Source organism: Prunus mume, linkage group LG7, assembly GCF_029339155.1.
Source record: "Prunus mume cultivar Tortuosa linkage group LG7, ASM2933915v1, whole genome shotgun sequence".
NCBI classification, from domain to species: Eukaryota; Viridiplantae; Streptophyta; class Magnoliopsida; order Rosales; family Rosaceae; genus Prunus; species Prunus mume.
Window position 1 is genome coordinate 12,956,286 of NC_142704.1, and position 18,883 is coordinate 12,975,168.

The 18,883-nt window shown below is 35.5% G+C and overlaps 2 protein-coding genes across 10 annotated transcripts; both read left to right on the forward strand.

Moving 5' to 3' along the window:
- The first annotated feature begins 297 nt into the window (after positions 1-297).
- LOC103336756 (uncharacterized) lies at positions 298-5,833 on the forward strand. Of its 3 annotated transcripts, none has more exons than XM_089041753.1 (10): positions 298-1,534; positions 1,859-2,285; positions 2,397-2,641; positions 2,749-2,833; positions 3,406-3,591; positions 3,680-3,847; positions 3,957-4,157; positions 4,799-4,970; positions 5,081-5,252; positions 5,340-5,833. In XM_089041753.1, exons 2-10 carry the CDS (start codon positions 1,923-1,925, stop codon positions 5,431-5,433), a joined length of 1,686 nt encoding a protein of 561 aa, XP_088897879.1. In that variant the 5' UTR covers positions 298-1,534; positions 1,859-1,922; the 3' UTR covers positions 5,434-5,833. The 3 variants fall into 3 exon arrangements, with proteins under 3 accessions (XP_088897879.1, XP_016651419.2, XP_088897878.1); XM_016795933.2 differs by having other exon boundaries at positions 298-512; XM_089041752.1 differs by having other exon boundaries at positions 299-512; positions 596-2,285.
- Positions 5,834-7,704: 1,871 nt separating this feature from the next.
- Positions 7,705-18,162, forward strand: LOC103336703 (Aldolase-type TIM barrel family protein). Of its 7 annotated transcripts, none has more exons than XM_089041663.1 (10): positions 7,714-7,919; positions 8,069-8,174; positions 8,352-8,490; positions 9,325-9,433; positions 9,525-9,661; positions 10,911-11,047; positions 11,582-11,688; positions 11,957-12,084; positions 12,375-12,519; positions 12,785-13,023. In XM_089041663.1, exons 1-9 carry the CDS (start codon positions 7,875-7,877, stop codon positions 12,421-12,423), a joined length of 957 nt encoding a protein of 318 aa, XP_088897789.1. In that variant the 5' UTR covers positions 7,714-7,874; the 3' UTR covers positions 12,424-12,519; positions 12,785-13,023. The 7 variants fall into 7 exon arrangements, with proteins under 7 accessions (XP_088897792.1, XP_088897790.1, XP_088897791.1 ...); XM_008239799.2 differs by having other exon boundaries at positions 7,715-7,919; positions 12,375-12,504; positions 12,788-13,023; XM_089041662.1 differs by lacking the exon at positions 12,785-13,023 and adding an exon at positions 17,892-18,162 and having other exon boundaries at positions 7,716-7,919; positions 12,375-12,504.
- The last annotated feature ends 721 nt before the right edge of the window (positions 18,163-18,883 follow it).

Consider the following 18,883-nt stretch of genomic DNA (forward strand, 5'->3'; position numbering starts at 1 on the left):
ACTGGATTTTGAAAAATGACAAAATCAAATGTGTAAGTTCAGGTGACATTTCGACAATTATCCCCCCAAAAAAAAATGTTGGTTTCACTTTTGCAATTTCAACCAAACTTGTGACCCTTTTTAACAAACTTGTTAATAGCTAGTTGGTAAGCATTTGAAGACTGAAAGAAGTAGAATAAGCCACAACTTTATTCATTGCTATTAAGAATTCTAGTGCCATCAAGTGGTGTGATTTTTGCAACTTGCTGGAATATTTGGGATCAATGAAATCAATTTGTTTTTCAAAATAAAAGACCAGATCCTAATCATGCAGTTTCTCGTATAAACTCCTCTCGTAACATGTTTTTATCAAAAATAGCCAAAATTTATTGACATTTTTGAAAGTGGGGCAAATTTTGGCAATTTTTTATATAAAAACTGTGTCACAACCGCGCGCCTCCAATTCTTCCATCGCCATCGCCGCTCCACTTCCTCCTCTCACAGCCTCTCGCCGTCGCCTGTCTCAATTTCAGGTGAGTTCCATCTCGTCTCATCTCAGCCCAATTTGATACCCGGCCTCTGCCTCTAACTATCTCTCATATCCATCCTCTCTCAGCTCTATCTCAGAGGCAGAGCAGTTCACTCTCTCTTTGATAAGAGTCTCTTCCTTATGATTTTTGAAGATGTAATTACGGTTCTGTGTGGAATGAAATCGGGGTTGTGAATTAGGGTTCTCTCTCAATAGCCTGAATTTGTTGGGCAGAGAAGATAAAAAAATATAGATAAATGTTATACTTCTATTCCACTGAAAAAAGTTTCGAGTGATTACGGCAGAGCAGGCCTCATCAGTGGCAGCTATAATTGTTTTCTTTCTTGTCCAAACCCTAGCCTTTGAATTTCTATCAGAGTGGAATACCATTTCAAACCTGGAGAAATGTTAACAAAAGATATCATAAAAGCAACCAAAACGATACGTAAAAGAAGAGAGAATCCCAATTTCTATCACAGTGCATGCGCATATATATCACATAAAAGTTTTTTTCGAATGCTTGAAGAATCCCAATTAGCCTTCTGTTCTGTGTATAGTGGCATCTGCAAGTAGATGAATTGTTAGCAGGGATGCATGCTTTGCTAAAGTAAAAATTGGTAAAAAGCGAAGAAAGATTTCAAGAAACATTGTGTATGTGTGTACATGTATATGAAGATTTCTAATGATCGACCACTTTTATTCATTAATTTTTTTTAGTTTCCTTTTTTTTTTCTTCCTGTTTTTTAGTTTAGGGGCTGTTTTTAATTTTTCCCTTCAGTTTCCAGTATGGATGATTTACTTATGGCTGTTTTTATTCATTAGTTTCTGTTTTTAGGTTCTAATGGCTTGTTTAGGTGCTGTTTTTAATTTTTAGTTTCTGTTTTTAGTATGGATGATTTACTTATGGATGTTTTTATTCTTTAGTTTCTGTTTTTGTTGATTAATGTTAGTTTTTTGGTGATAATGGACCAATCTGTTTCTTTGATAAGCCTTCCTTCCTTGGTCTCATATGACTCTCTCTTCCAGGTAATCCTACATCCTTCACCGAGCTCATTTTTTGTGCATTTTCAAATCACGAGCTATTTCCAAGATAGCTTCAAATTATTTCGGACCAGAAAACGAAGCAAAATCCTGACACACATAATCTTACACTGTTTATCTCTTTCATTTTCCCGCATTTTCTCGGTAACCAAACGGAGCATTATGCTATTTTCTTGCTCTTAAAACTCGGAATATAATAACTAAGTTTTCTTTCAGTATACTATTTTCTTGCATTTGTTATCTTTTACAGGTTTCTACTTTAGAACTGTTTTATGTCTTTCTATTGACTTCTGAGTTATATGCTTCTAGGGTTTCCGAGATTCTTCCCTAATTTGAGAATCGTTTGAAGAATTGAGTGACGGGCTCAGGTATTATGACCTCTAAGAGGGAACATGAAGATAGTGTTAGAGTGAATGCGGAAGGGTTTGAATCTGACCCAAAGAGGCAAAAACGGAATGGGCATTCATCTCCTTCCTCTTCACCACCTTCACCTGCTTCTGAAGGCTTCCTTCTTCCTGGTTTTAATTATGGCGACGAGGATGACGAGGACAACTATAGAAGGCCACCTGTTAATGACTATAGAGGGGATGGTGGTGATAATCAAAGGGATCTAAAAAGTGGGGTTGAAATTGAAGAAGAAGATGATATTGATGATCTTGGACAAGGACTTTACAGGCGGGGCCGTGAAATTGAGGTCAGGAAGGATTGTCCATATCTTGACGCTGTTAATCGCCAGGTATATTACTATTCTAAGTTGTTACAATATGGCATTCCAGCTTGTCTGTATATTATCCTTGCAAAAGCATCTACTGTATTGATACCTATTGCTTGATTTTGCTTTGTCCAGGTTTTGGATTTTGATTTTGAAAAATTTTGTTCTCTGTCTCTGTCAAATTTGAATGTGTATGCATGTTTAGTTTGTGGGAAGTATTACCAAGGAAGAGGGAAGAAGTCCCATGCATATACTCATAGCCTTGAAGCTGGACACCATGTTTATATCAATCTTCGAACAGAGAAAGTTTATTGCCTTCCCGATGGATATGAAATCAGTGACCCGTCATTGGATGACATTAGACATGTCCTGAACCCGAGGTTTGATTTGTATTTTTTTTTTTTAAATTTCTAGCCTTCCTTGGGTATCCTTTTAAGTATGCATGTGCAAACAAAGGATTTGAATTCATTTGGTTCTTTATATATAGGTTTACTGAGGAACAAGTTGAGCAGATTGACAAAAACAAGCAATGGTCTAGGGCACTTGATGGTTCTGATTACCTTCCTGGAATGGTACTGATTTTTGTTCTCACTTGCACAAGATTCCATATATGCTTCTATTGCTGCTGTTGTCAATTCATATGAGTTCGATATTATGTTTCAAATTCCTAATTGGTGCTTGTTCAATACTTTAGAGTTCCCATTTAAGTTACTCGGGATAGAAGAATTTTTATTCCTTGCCAAATAAGTAATGAGCTATTATGAATCTATAATGTGGCTAGCCAACAATTAGACTTACGATAGAGTTGTTTCACAGTTTTGATAGACTTGTATGGAGTATAGAAAGAACCAGTAAGCATGATTTCAGTCCTTACCTAATGTGGTTTTTGGTTTACTGCAGTACTCTCACATCTTTGTAATTCTCTATGTTCCGTTAGATTCTCTCTCATATGTAAGGTTAGACAAACCTATGTTGAACCACATTAAGTACTGTCTTTTCATGTGTGCAAGGGTGACGTATTTTGTGATTGATCTCTCTGATGGATACACTTCCATAACAACTTACGTCTTAACAATATCTAGCGAGGTGTTAATTTTGGGTCCTAATTATTGTTACCTCTGTTTTCTTAATTTTCAAAAAACAGGTGGGGCTCAATAACATTAAGGAGACTGATTTTGTCAATGTCACAATTCAATCTTTAATGAGAGTCACTCCACTAAGAAACTTTTTCCTCATCCCTAAGAATTATCAACATTGCAAGTCTCCGCTTGTTCATCGATTTGGGGAGCTCACTAGAAAGATATGGCATGCACGGAACTTCAAAGGACAGGTTTGACCTTGTTGACTCCATATTTTTGTCTCTAGTTATTGTTGTTAAGAATGAAAGTGGACATGTGTCAAATCTTTAATGTCTACAGGTGAGTCCGCATGAGTTCCTGCAGGCAGTTATGAAAGCCAGTAAGAAACGGTTTCGAATAGGAGCGCAATCTGACCCTGTTGAATTCATGTCATGGCTGCTTAATACACTGCATGCAGATCTTAGAACTTCAAAGAAAGATAGTAGCATCATCTACGAGTGCTTTCAGGTTTTCTTTCTTATTCTTTATCTACTTTGTTCGTTTTATAATGTATTGCTGTTGCTGCAACTGAACTTGCAGTATTTTTTAGACTAAATATAATGTTCTGTGCTGATAGGGGGAACTGGAGGTTGTGAAGGAGATTCCTAAGAAAGGTATTGAGAAGAAAGAAAATGGTGATGACCAGAATACAGATGTTGTGACTGAAAATAATGGCATTGTCAAGGAAACTTACAAAATGCCTTTCTTAATGCTTGGATTGGATTTGCCCCCACCACCCCTTTTCAAAGATGTTATGGAGAAAAACATCATACCCCAGGTACCTATGTCTTAGTAGTGTGTTGGAAGTTCATTCTTTAATTGCCTTTTTTTATATTGGTTTTAATGTCTTTCTCATAATTTCCATGTTTATGTTTCTGAATAAAAACATGTTGGAATTTGCTTCAATTACATACATTGCCTCTATGTTCGCAACTTGTGGACCAGGTAACTAGATTGCTTTGCGGAGTCTGTAATTTATATATCTTTGTAGACTGTTAAGATGGATATATTCCTTATTTTCATTGGTCTGTATAGAGGCTAGTTGATTTTTTATTATCTAAATATGGGGGTTCAGTCTGTCTTTGTGCTCCTGTTCTATAACGTATATAGTTACTCAAGTTCTAATTGCAAATTAGAAATACAGCAACTGTTCTTTGTGCCAAGCAATTTGGTTCTCCATTTTTCTTGAATATTAAACTGAGCCCTGAATGATGCCAAAGCATGCCCTTTACTTTATTCATGTCTCATCAGTCTCGCATTGTGCGCTTTTTAAATGTTCATAGCACACCTATGCTATCACTACACCTTATTCCAGAAATGGTATGTGGGGAAGAGAGAATTGATGATGAGAATTCTTTTTGAGTTTTGTTTTAAAAATGTTTTAATATTATTTTTTAAAGTTTGTGTGTAATGGTTTAGGTCCCACTGTTCAACATCTTGAAGAAATTTGATGGGGAGACTGTGATTGAAGTGGTCCGACCTTGCATAGCAAGGATGAGGTATCGAGTCACCCGATTACCACAGTATCTTATTCTCCACATGCGGCGATTTACCAAGAACAACTTCTTTGTGGAAAAGAATCCGACTTTAGGTGAGATTACATGTTTCTGGAGTTATTTTCATTTGGATAATCATTTAAGGCCATGGATCCTTGCCTGATCAAGTGCAACCTTTTGCCAACTGATGTAATTCCTATTGCAGTCAACTTTCCTGTGAAGAACCTTGAATTGAAAGACTACATCCCCTTGCCAACCCCAAAAGAGAATGAGAGATTGCATTCAAAGTATGATTTGATTGCCAACATTGTTCATGATGGCAAACCTGGTGAAGGTTCATACAGGGCATTTGTACAGAGAAAGTCAGAAGAATTATGGTAAGTCTATTCCATACTTATTGGCATAAATGTAAACTAAGAGAAATGCAACTGTATGTATGGGCTAACATCTGGAAATGTTTTCAGGTATGAGATGCAGGATCTTCATGTTTCAGAAACTCTTCCCCAGATGGTTGCCCTTTCTGAGACTTATATGCAGATATATGAGCAGCAGCAGTAAACTTGGGACAGTTTCAAGTGCCATGGTTGACGGATTAGGTGGTTTTTAAGCCTATTATGGGAGTCGAGTGGTTTCATACATGAGGAAAACAAGACGAGGGAAACATTTTTTGAGGTGGCATTTGCCTGAGTTTGTGAGTTTTATGGTTCCATGGATTCTGTAAGTTGTTAGTTTTGACCAAATTTTGACAGCGAAGGAGTTGATATTATATGGTTACCCGAAGAAAAAACCCTCGGTACTTTAGAGTAGGCAGCTGTAAAGTGCTGAAGGAATGTAGCAAACTGTTTGATAATGATCTCTGTTCTAAATGCCCAACCTAGAATATTATTTCCTTTTCTTCTTTTCAGTACTAGGATTGGGTTGATTATTCATATAAGTATAGCTTTTATCTGATTGCCTATGATTTGTTCCAAAGAAGCTTCTTGAGCATATAAGATTATTTGCATAAAATTCAATTGCTTTAGTCTTGTGCTGTCTGCTGAGGGCTAACATTAACATTAGATTATTAAACAAACATAATTTGCAAGTGGTTTAATGGTGGTTTGGACTTAAATCAAATGTTTTTAAAGTTTTCTTAGCTTGAAGTCAATGGGCCTTGTCAAGGGCTTTAGGGTATGTTTAATTAGTATTTTAAATTACGTTTTTACCCTCTTCACTATTTAGCTCGCATTTTTCTTTTTTCAATGTTGTGCCCTCATATTTGTTTCTGTTCAAGCGCTCTCTATTATTTCGCCCTGGTCTTTTCTTCGTTCTCTGATTTTCATTAGGGGTGGCATTTTAAACCGAAAAATTGAAAAACCGCAAAAACCAACCGACAATTTACAATGAAACCTTTGCATGAACCGCATTTGCGGTGATTTGATTTTCAAAACTATCCTAGCTACACGGATGATAAAGTTGAATTTTACAAGGAAATGGAACATTTGACAACTTGTAAGTAATTAGTTTATTTATGCTAATGTTATTTATGCTTCTTCTTATAATAAAATGTACTAAACTATGTTGTTTTATTTGTAGATAACATTGGTGCTCAAACAACACAACGGGGTTCTTCAAATCCACTCACCACCAACACTTGAGTTTGTAACTTTAGTTTGTAACATTGGTGCATTACATTTTCCTTTTAGTTTGTAACTTTAATTAACTTTGAATTGGATTTTTCTTTTTTGTTGTAACTTTAATTCATTTTACTTTGCATTTTCCTTTTGGTTTATAACTTTAAAGGATTTGGAATTGAATGCTTGAGAAGTTTAACTTTAATTGGAATGCTTGGAATTGTAACTTTAATTTTCTTAGGTTGTGAATGCTTGAGAAGTTGAAGAGATTGTGAATTTATATATATTTGAGAAATTGAGGTTGTGTATTTATTTATTTAGGTTGTGAATTTATATTTTTGTGAATGCTTGAGAACTAAACCGCTAATTGAGACCGATTCACGCAATGTGAAATTTTTTTTCAATCACCAAACCGCAAATAGTCGGTCGGTTTGCGGTTTGAGTAAAATTCGTTACCGAACCGCAACCACCCCTAATTTTCATTATGGCTAGCTAGATCCTTCATGCATTTCGTGATTGCTATCCTTCATGCGTTTCGTGATTGCTATCCTTCATGTGTTTTGATGTGATTTGAGGCATCGACTGTAGGTTTTGATTTTTGTTCAATTTGACTGTAGGTTTTGATTTTTGTTCAATTTGTTTCCCTATTTGAGCGATTCATTGATTTGGTTTAATTCTTTTTTTTGTGATCAGATTGGAGTTTCTTTTATGTTTCGTTGTTGTTTCTATGATCAGATCTTGAAGTCTTGTTTGTGTTCAATTTTTCTATGTTGGGCGTTGTTCTCTTGTTATGGTTCTAGTTTTAAAATGTGCGTCTAGAAAAATATGCACCATTAAATTAAGAAACTATTGCTATGCGCGGCATAGTGCACGTAATTAAAAATAAAAAAAGGACACAAATGTTTTTCAATGATTAATTTAAACTGGGCTAACGAATTTGGGCCTCTTTTGATGTAAATCCAAAATAAAATTTGATTCCTATGCATCAAAATCCAAACAAAAATATTATAGATATCAAATCTTCATTAATGAGGATTTTTATCATTAATACCTAATTTTTCTATTAAAAACGAAGCAGAAGTGCACCATGAGAGGCTAGTATTACAGAAAGGACATAAATTTTTTTTTTTTTTTTTGGTTGGTAAAAAAGACATAAGTTCGAAATATTTTCACGTCTATTTGTTTAAGCCCTTCTAAATGTTCTTTTAAATATAAAAATATTATTAAAATTGAGACATTGGTGTTGTGGTGCGTAAACGGTGCACTAATCAAATTTGGTCTTGACCGAAAAAATAAAAAATAAAAATTGGTCGGGTGTATTGTGGATTCCCCCGAAAATAGGAGCAGGTCAAGGCCAGATCATCCAAACTGACCAGGCCGACGAAGATGGAGTACGAGAACAAACTCGTCCTTGCTCCCATGGTTCGCATTGTGAGTACCTACTTGTACTTCTCCCACAAACCCTTCTAGCTGCCGTCGTTTCTTTCTTTTCTATTTTTATCTTGGGTTTTAATACAAAATTAACTTCTAAGTACTGTTTAATTCATGCTATTTACTTGTAAATTTCTTAATCTGGTTAGGGGACGCTGCCATTTAGATTACTGGCTGCTGAATATGGTGCGGATATAACCTACGGTGAGGAAATTATCGATCATAAACTTGTCAAATGCGACCGCAGATTAAATGGTACATTTTATTTTTTTGCTACAAGTTATTGATTCATGGTTTTGGTTATAAATTTCTGTAAATTTTGTTAATATTTGTCCTGGAGAGTTACGGAAGCAGATAATTTGGTGTATATTGCTTGTGGGGTACTTCATTTTTTGACAAGCTTTATGAAATTTTTGTGTGCTCGTTGCTCAGAGAAAATAGGGTCCATTGATTTTGTGGAGAAGGGGACAGGAAGTGTCGTTTTCAGGACTTGTGATGAGGAAAAAGATCGAGTAGTGTTTCAAATGGGTACTTCTGATGCTGTAAGGGCTCTCACGGCTGCTCAGATGGTGTAAGTTGATTGCTGTTGCATTCCATTGTTCTCCTTTTGTTGTGAAGTTCGTAATTTTTTGAGATTGGTCGATTTTATCTTAAAAAGTAACATAAATTAATTGATATAGTTAGTGGATTGCAACTTTAAGTTGATACTCTTGCTTCTATTGATTGTGAGAGCTCAAGGTGATCAATATGGTTTTTATCGAAGTCATCAGGATCATGGGATGTGTGGGAAGACAATATGCTCCTGTGGTCTTGTATTCACTATTTGAGCTTGGGGTTCATTTTGAACCACTTATTGCTTCTGTAGGAAGCGCAAAACTCAGAAGTACATGGGTGAATACGCGAACAATTGCATACAAGCCTATAAATTAATAGGTTAAAGCATTTAGTGATTTGAATAAGTTTTGCTAAGTTTAGGTATGTTTACTACATGTTCCTAAGTTTTTTCCTTTAAATTTTCACCTTTTATTTATTTTTTTCTTCCACATATATCGTGCAATGTTGGATCATAGATAAGTTGTTTTTAACTGTAACCCATTAAAGATTGGCTGTAATTGAATCAACCCTTAAATCTCTTTTCTTTGAAAGAATCAGGTTTAGGCAGACAACTTGTTTTGAAAATGTGGCTTTATCTTTGTTTGGGTTCATGCATAGAATGGTGGTCTGGTATCTACTCTTCCTGGCTGAACCTGTTGTGTATCTGTTTCATCTCATGCCCCAATCTGATCTTCTTACTCAATTTGGACAAAACACCCAAGTATGTGATATGGGTCTGTATCCATCTCAATGTAACACATGCGCTCGTCTCAACAGTATCTTATATACTTATTGACCTTTTTCCTTTTAGGTGTAAAGATGTTGCAGCAGTGGATATAAACATGGGTTGTCCAAAGTCATTTTCTGTGAGTGGAGGAATGGGTGCCGCGTTGTTGACTAAACCAGATCTTATTCATGATGTATACAATCTTGTTTCCCCGAAGATACTTTTTATTCCATCCAAGAGTGTTTGCAGTTGATTCCTAACTCACTTTTTTCCGTTCTGTTCAGATTTTGACTACATTAAGGAGGAACATGAGTATACCAGTGACTTGTAAGATTCGACTACTAAAATCATCTCAGGATACTGTGGAATTGGCCAGGCGAATTGAAAAAACTGGAGTTTCTGCTCTGGCTGTCCATGGAAGGTGATCTCTAATATATCCTATTGGTAAAGTTGCGCTTAGCATGCTATGTTATCATTTTAATTTAGCCCCTCACTCAACTGTAGTTGAAGATGGAATCTATGTAAATGGATGTAATGGGTTCCCTCTCACAGCTGGATGTACGACATTCTAACCCCATTTTCTATCAAACCATAAGATAACAAACCAAAAGCAACCCTAATAGAACCCTAGTTCAAAACTAGCTATTCTTACCCCTGGTTATGTGTTAGTTCAGGTTCTGCTAACACCCCTAGAACCCTGTTGTTGTTACCCCCGTAAATCCTAACTTTTGTATTAAAAAAAGAAAAGAAAAGTACTCTTAGGTCCCAAGATTTAAACCTGCCATGCTGTCCTGTATAAAGGCTGTCAACGTAAATCTTGAATTGGATTTTAGTCAGAAAGAGGTTTATTAGAGTATGATGATAATCATAAAAAGAGATAAGGTGTTGAGTTGTAACAGCTTAGTGAACATTGGGCCAAAACAAAAATTACCTTAGAAAAAGAACACAAGACGAGGTGAGTACCAATATTTGAGAGCATGGGAGGAATAAGAAATGTGAAGCATGGTAATTTTGGGAGCCATCATTAAGACAATGACACCAACTTTAGTCCTGTATTTGGAAAGCCATTGGTTTCAACACCAATGGTAATCTGCGGATCAGACACTGCTGCCGCAAGTGAAGAGAACTGTCAAGACTGAATAGGTCAGGAAGTGGAACTACCAACTGTAGAATTTGTTGGGAGTGAAATCAAACGAGGACACCTATGCCCTACCCTAATTCTGCTTTTTGAAAACTGTAGGTTCAACTGTCATGAAAAAGAAATCTTATTTGCATAGGATGCTATAAAAGTATCAACTGAGGGGGAAAAACCAGCTTCAAAGTTGGCTATATGTCAATTTTAAACAAATGGAACTACGTATCTATACCCTATTGCCTTGCAATGTTACATTATAAAGAATGGAAAACAACTGACAGATAAGTTTAACATTGCAAAGCAATAGGGTATAGATAAGTTTAAATTGGAATCCCTATGAGTCAAATGCATCTTGATAGGTTTTTCATGCTACATATTGAGTCACTTCAAATATAAGGATAAATATTTTCATCCCATTATATTTCTTTAAAGTGGGATGGTCCCACTATGTCTTTGTAATAGTGAAATAATATCAATCTATTTGTCTCAATTGCATGAAGTTCGGTCTGATGCTTTTCTTCTCAATAAAATGCAGAAAAGTTCCAGATAGGCCGCGAGATCCGGCTAAGTGGAGTGAGATTGCTGATGTTGTAGCATCACTATCCATTCCAGTTATAGCAAATGGCGATGTTTTTGAGTATGACGATTTTCAGCGTATTAAAGTTGCTACAGGTAGCAGTAATACAATCTTTAAATAATCTTTTGATAATAGAATTTCTTTAGGACCATATCACACTGTCAGATAAATATGTTAGAAGCCCGCTTCATGGGACCAGGCAATGAATGTAACATTGTGTGTCATTAAAATGGTAAAAATCACAAAATATGTTCCCGTTAAATGGAAAAAAATCTAGCAAGGCTCAATTTGGATCTAGGGTTTAATAGAATAGATTTGGATTTTGGCAATAAGCTTACTATGGTTAGAAGAACCCTAAATATACTAAATATAGTTTCTTCGAAATGACTACATATAATGTTATGTTATGAATTTGAAATGACTAGTTTCAATTGAATCCACGTATTTCCTCTGTTTCGTCCTATGCAATGCAACCTTTTATGCAGTGTTAAGATTATGCTCACACAATTTAAATAAGCTTCTTAAATTTGAAATCTTGCATTCCAAATGGAATTTAAGATTATGTATACATATTATATGGGTATTTGTGTGTGCTTTGAATGTATTAATGATGCACGCAATTTCTAAAGGTACCTCATCTGTGATGGTTGCAAGAGGAGCACTTTGGAATGCTTCAATTTTCTGTCCGAAGGGAAAATTACCATGGGAAGACGTGAAGAGAGAATATGTTAGGAAGGTAAGCTTCTCCTAGTGATTTTATTTTTTCAGTTGTGCGTCATAGAATAAGATATTGGTCATTTTCCCCAAGTGGCATGAGAGTCAATTTCATGTTTTCAACTCATGGCATGAGAGTCAATTTCATGTTTTCAACTCAGACATATTTGAAAATCTTCTACAGTGCATTTTTATTTATTATAATAGTAGGTCAGTGTATCCACATTCACACTTTTATCATGAGAGACTGGAACTAGGCATGTAACCTGTTTTTGTACTTTTGACTGCAGAGTATCTTATGGGATAATGATATTAAAAGCACAAAGCACACACTGAAGGAAATGATAATGCATCATTCTTCCCTTGAACTCCCAGAAGGAAAGGCTGTGATAAAATCAGATTCCTTGGTAGATTTAGCGTAAGTGTGGTTTAGATTGCTTATGCACTGACACTACCCATTCTATAAGTTCATCTCTGTTCACTGCTTGCACGATCCCTAACCCTGGACCTGGATCACTTTTTTCCATGTAATATTCCCTAGGGTTTGTGATGATTACTGAAACTAGAAATTCTATGAGTATTTTTATGCTTTTTCTGTTCTGTATCACTATCAGCAATATAAACCCGTGTGTTGTGTTAAGTTCTCTGGGAAAGAGTCTTTCTTTTAGTTAACTAATTGTACAATCTTCCCCGCTTTTTCATTCTCAGGCGGCTCTATGGAGAGGAGAAGAGTTATGATCTTTTTGTTAAAAACTGATTCTTTGTAAATGAAAAGTAGATATATATTGATCGTGGTCCTCGTAGGGCAGTGTTTGCCATCCATCTTCAGGACAACCAAGTGAGTTTTGCTTTTCAGTTATACGTTTCATACATCTATTCTGCTAACTAGACACCAAGAATATAGGGTATATTTACCACTGACCACTTCATTTTGTACCCCACTATGTTCTGTTTAAATCTGTTGCTTCATGCATGGTAGTTAAAAAAGTAAGAAAATTGTTTATCAGAAGCTGGTGAAGGCTATAAAGTTCGATGTCCTGCTATCATTATTCCTTGTCCACCTATTTGTATATTGAATGGATGTTCTATTACCAAAATTCTGAAAACAATGTGTTGTGCAGGTTATATTACCATTATTGGGGACACGCTAATTTTAATTCGCCTAAGATTGGCTGGTGGTCTTGGCTTGTAATAATGCAGATTTGGTGCTTTCTAAAGCACTATTTCTTCTTGAATTTATTTATCCCAATTGTAAAAGTTTTCTCAAGTTCCCGAGAAATGGAGTTTGATAACAGTCTTGCAAACCTTACATTTACTTCAGGATTATTTACTATAGTGCCCCTGAACTTCAGTTAAATCTCACTTTACCCCTCGAAAGTTGAAGTGACATATTTAATCCCCCTTGACTGTGATTTCATGTTCTACTTTATCCCATACCGTTATCTTCGTTAATAACTCTGTCAATTTTGAAGACATGTCATGGATATTTTAGTCTTTTTACAACAAGTAATGATGTGTCATGTAAATAGTCTACTTTTTTATTTAAATTGAATGAAATATATAATAAAATAATGTAATTACTTGTTTAATTAAATATATATATATATATAATGAAAAATTAATAATTAAAAATCTTTCTTCTGTATGCTTTAAAAAATCCTTCTTTTATAGGCACCTTCTATAGTGCAACTGGCGCATGGGTGCGCCATTTGTCCTTGCTGAAGCATGTGTAGTGCACATGCCAATTGATTTGTAAAAATAAATAGAAGAGAACCTGCTATAACAGGTCAAGGTAATAGGTTTTCTCTTGGGCCTTTCTACGCTATAGCATCTCTCCATCTCAACCCTAATCCCTCATCTCATTTAAGATTTTTTTTCATAAACAAAAAGGCTCCCGCTCTTTTATCACTTTGTCGACAGCGACCAACAAACAACCTATCTCACAGATTGATAAGCTCTCCTCTCTCTCGACAGTAACAAAGGTTTGATGCAAACTGTGTGCGGCATCTTCAATCTCAACCCATGTATAATGTCTTACTGCTGTATATTCGAATCTTTTTTTTTTTTTTTTTTGGTCTGACTGTATATTCGAATCTTAAACTCCATCTCATCACAGATTTAAGATTCACTGAAAACCCCATCCCTCAGCAACAATTATTTTCCTTGGTTTTGTTTCATATTTCTTTTTTATTATCTTCCATTTCTTGTTTAGCCTAATATTTTCTGGGTTTTATTTTGTTCAGGTTTTTTGTTGAATTTTTTTGGCATTCCAAGTTTACTTTATTATTAGTTGGATTTGCTCTCAACATCCGCTTGGTATGCAATTTTATATTTAAACTTCCATTTTTTGGCAGGCCAGTTTGAAGTTCTGGAACTTGTTACTTATCATTCATATTATACGATTTATGCCTGGGAATAAATATTTTTCATAATTTTTGAAATTTCCATTGATATTATTTTTCTTTGTGTTGAATATGAATGGCGCTCCTCAAGTTCATATTGAATGTTGAAATTTCCATTCATATTTTTCATATCGTTAATAATAAGTTTGGTGGTGATTTTGGTGGCTTGTACTTGTCTATGATATGGATAATGAGTGAATTTATTTGGGGCTGCTGCTTGTACTAGCACAAAACAAATGCTTGCATGTAGGATTTTGTTTGAGTTATTGTCTTCTTCCATGCGTGAACAAGAGCAGAAACTTATAGTGCAATTGTTTCAGAAAACACAAGTTTTTGATGTGTGGTGCATTATGCTATTAAGACCATAAATAGTGTCACTGACTGGCAAAAATAAGAGCAGAAATTGTGTTGTAGTTTGTGATGTATGTGTGTACTATGATGCAGGAGCATCTATTAGATTTTCCTAATCTAAGTGGGCATCAGCCAATAAGGCTAAGTTTTAGTTATATTAAATTAATAGGTTATTTTATTACTTGTTTTCCTATTCTTACTAGGATTTGGTTTATTTTCCTGTTTAGGTTTTATTTCCTTTGTCAATTAGGATTTCTTATTAAACTAGGAATAGGAATTCTAGGCTGGTGTATTCTAGTATAAATAGGCTATTTAGAGACTCTTGTATTTAGTTTTGTTGATGAATATAATTTCAGACGTTAGTCTATAAAGTTTCTGTTGGGATTTTGCCCTAGAACTCAATGTTCAATTCGATCTACTGTTAGATTTTGGGTATGTTTGGGTCGCTGGACAGCTGCCTTTAATCAAATTGGTAAAGCCTAGCCTTGCTCCACAGTTGGACGTTGGGTCACGAGGGAACCAAGCCCAACACATGATGGCTGAGATGCGGCGTATTTTGTCGAGAGCGGTGCAAGCCCTCCAGACAGGAACGCGCGGATGTATATGGAGATTCCGGAACGCAACCGCGGACCCTAGTTTAGTTATGAAGACGAAACGGACGTCGACAACCTTTTTCATGAAGCTGGAAACCATGGTGGTGGTCATCGAGGTGGATTGGAAGAGCGGTTGGTTCGTGCGTTGGATTTGAATGGTGGAGGAATTAAAATTGAAGTTGTTGATTTCATTATGTTGAAGATTATTTGGATTGGGAGGCAAGTAGAGAATTATTTTGAATGGAAGCCTATGGCAGAAGATCGCAAGGTGTTGTTTGTAAAGCTTAAATTGAAGAGTACCGCGCTTCACATCAACACATGGGATCGTATGAACAGTTTTTACCTGCTGATTATACCATGGAGTTATATGAGCAATTGCATGTCTGTTGAAGAATATACATCAGACTCAATTCGAGTTGGTTTGAATGAGACTAATGAACAGATGACATCTCGTTAAATTGCGTTAACCTTGAAGATACAATATGCTTTAATGGCAGAGCGAAGACTACCGCGTCGTGGTGGAAAGAGAGCAGTTTCCAGCCACCCAGACACGGGTTCGCAAAGTGATGAAGAAGCCAATCCAAGTACCCGAATAGGTGGTAGGAACTTGGGTGCTAATAAGAGTGAAAAGGGGAAGGAAACAACACAATTTCATCCTCCAAATGTAATGTCAAGAATTCCAAGGCTGGAAGTACTTCACAAGCTCGATTTTCAATTGCGGAGAGGCGGGGCATAAATCTTACGCTTGTCCACAAAGAAGAATACAACTTTTATGTTTATGGCAACGAAGAGGAAGTTATTGATCTCTTACCAGTTGAAGGAGAATTTTGTTGGTAAGGCGAGTGATGACAACTGTTTTCTGACATAATATATTCCGAACACGAGTCCTTTGTGGGGAAAAGGTGTGCAACGTGATTTTTGATGGAGGAAGTAGTGAAAACATTATTTCAAAGGAGGCGGTTTGCATTGAGAAGCATCCTAATCCCTACAAGGTTGCATGGTTTCGAAAGGGAAGCGAAGTACCAATCACTTCAAGGTTTTGGTTAAATTTACTATTGGTAATGTTTATGTTGTTCCTGTCATATCTTATTGGGAAGACCATGGTTGTTTGACAAAGACACGATGCATGCATTCTACTAAAGCTAACACCTATTCATTCTATAAGGATGGGAGAAAGTGGATTTGCAGTCGCTTGAAGAAGGATTCTGCCATGAGTTTGACATTGAGAGCAAGAAGGTGGCGTTTGTGTATAGTTTAAGAAGGATGTTGAGGGGGCTTCAAATAAATTAGAAGATGACAATACCCTAAATTTAAAGACCCTCCCGTGTTTGACTGTTGTTTGGATTGTGAAGTTTGTTTGGGAATTGAGAAAGCTTCTGACAAGGTAACCTCTTTGAAGGCAGTGAATCATTCTTTTGAAGCAACACAATTTTGAAGGAAAGGTAATTCAAGAAATTCTTGGGGGAATTGTTGGAGATTGAATTCCTTCAAGTGAACTTATGAGTATGCTGATTTTCTTGGGGTTGATTCTTTTAATTTTCTACCAAGAACGTCATACCTTGTTATACTGGTTTTTAGAAGAGTTTTTGGGCTGAGAGTTTGGCAGAAGATATCTGGTACTGTTCCAGAAGGATCAAATATTCTAAATATCTATTTCTTTGGTGTGGGAAGGTTCAATATCAAGGCCAAAGTCTATGGACAACTTATCTAAGAGGAGGTTATGTCTAGGCGGTTTTCACCAAACGATTGGAATTCGAGGAGAATTCTTCCCAACCCGCTCTATTAGATTTTCCAATCTAAGTGGGCTATAAGGCTAAGGTTATATTAAATTAATAGGTTATTTTATTACTCTATTCTTACTAGGATTTGGTTTATTTTCCTGTTTAGGTTTTAATTTCCTTTGTCAATTAGGATTTCTTATTAAACTAGGAATAGGAATTCTAGGCTGGTGTATTCTAGTATAAATAGGCTATTTAGAGACTCTTGTATTTAGTTTTGTTGATGAATATAATTTCAGACGTTAGTCTATAGAGTTTCTGTTGGGATTTTGCCCTATCAATTATCTTCGTTCCAACTTCGATTCTACTGCTTTATCCTTCTATTCTCTGTATTTTGGGTATGTTTGGGTCGCTGGACAGCTGCCTTTAGCCGCTGCCCTGCATCATACTATCTAAATAATAACACAACTCATGTTTAATTCCGGTAGTCTCAAAAAAAGTAAATCTGTTAGAAATCAATTAAAGGCCAAGTTGAAGTGATTGCATTTCTTGTGTTGAATTTAGTTTAGTTCTGTCTGTCAATTGCATTACTATTAAGTTTGCAATAACATTATGCAATTGCTTATGTAATTCTTGTTGCTTTTTAATGTTTGAACTTTTATTGTTTTTTTCACTGTTTTCTGTCTCTTACGCTTTGCATGCTTCAGGTTTTTCTTGTTTATGTTTCCTGGCTTTTGTATAAGCCTTAGGATAACCTCTTTGATATTCTTTCTATTTTGTGTAAGATGTGTCAAGAAATGATTTTTCATTCTCTGTTTGACATTCATATTGGTTAAGGCTCTGTTTTAGGGTAGTTTAGTTCATATATAAGGATATCTTTCCAATTTGAATATATTTTAGGGGAGTTTAGTTCAATAAATTATTGAAATACCTCTCTCGTTGAATCTGATTTTCAATGGATCATATGTTCATAGTGTTGTTTTTCATAATAATCATATTCATGTAATAATTATATCCATCAAATATGTTCTTGATGTTAGAGTAATACTTATGATTGAATTTTTTATATGAGAGTAATACATAGGATTCACATTCTATATTGCATTTTGTAACCCAGTTGAGAATAATGATTTTTATTTTATGCTTTGTGTAGGTGTTCAGGTGTTCAATGTGTCTCCTATTGGATGAGACTTGTTGAGACTGATCTTTATATTCTATATTTTACGTTGTAACCTATAATGTTTTGAAGACAATTTGTTTTAGATAGCCCTTTTTTTGTTGGATTTTTGGTTATGTATTTAAAGTTATTTAATTTATGCTATTGTAAGTAAATGCAACTGCCGTGCAGAATATACCAATTACAGACGAAAAATTACAAAGTACCTGGTCTTGTTATTTTGTAGTTATACATCATTTTGAACTTAGAGTTCTCTAATTGAAAGCAAATTTTGCGCATTATTGGTAGTTTGGCAGATATGTTCAAGCAGATGTGTTCAGATTTAAATGCCAGCAGATTCCATTAATTAGATACATGTATATGTGGTAGGTTAGCAAAATACATGTATTAGATACATGTATATGTGGTAGGTTAGCTATAATTAGATACATGTATATGTACAGGGGCTGAATGTGTTCTTTCCTAATTAACTTGTATTCTGGGTATATAATGGGTAATTCTCGATGAATAAAGACACTTCAGAAAGACTCTAAATTGTCTAGAGTTTTTCAGTACTATTGTCACCACCATGCATCTTCTACCTCAAAATCAATCATGTCCATAAAATCTGTCCCAACATCACCTCTCACATCAGCGACATTTGTATTATTCTGAGTTACTTCATTGCTTTCAATAATGGCAATTGAAGAACAACCCATCCGACTACTATCTGTTGTGATATGCATACTATCAATTACATCATTTGTCAGTTCTTTGTCTTCTATACTCACGCGTAAGGGAGCTAGTTTTGAAGGTGTTACCTCACAATTGTACTTCATAAAAAATTTGACATCATCATCGTCCTCAATCTTTATGTGCTTCCACTCATTCCAGGCCACCAAAACTGAGAACTTTAAGCAAACATTGTCTTTCCTGCTGTTTATATTACCAATTTGATGCACACAATCCAATTGTTCAGCAAATGTGATGGTACGTG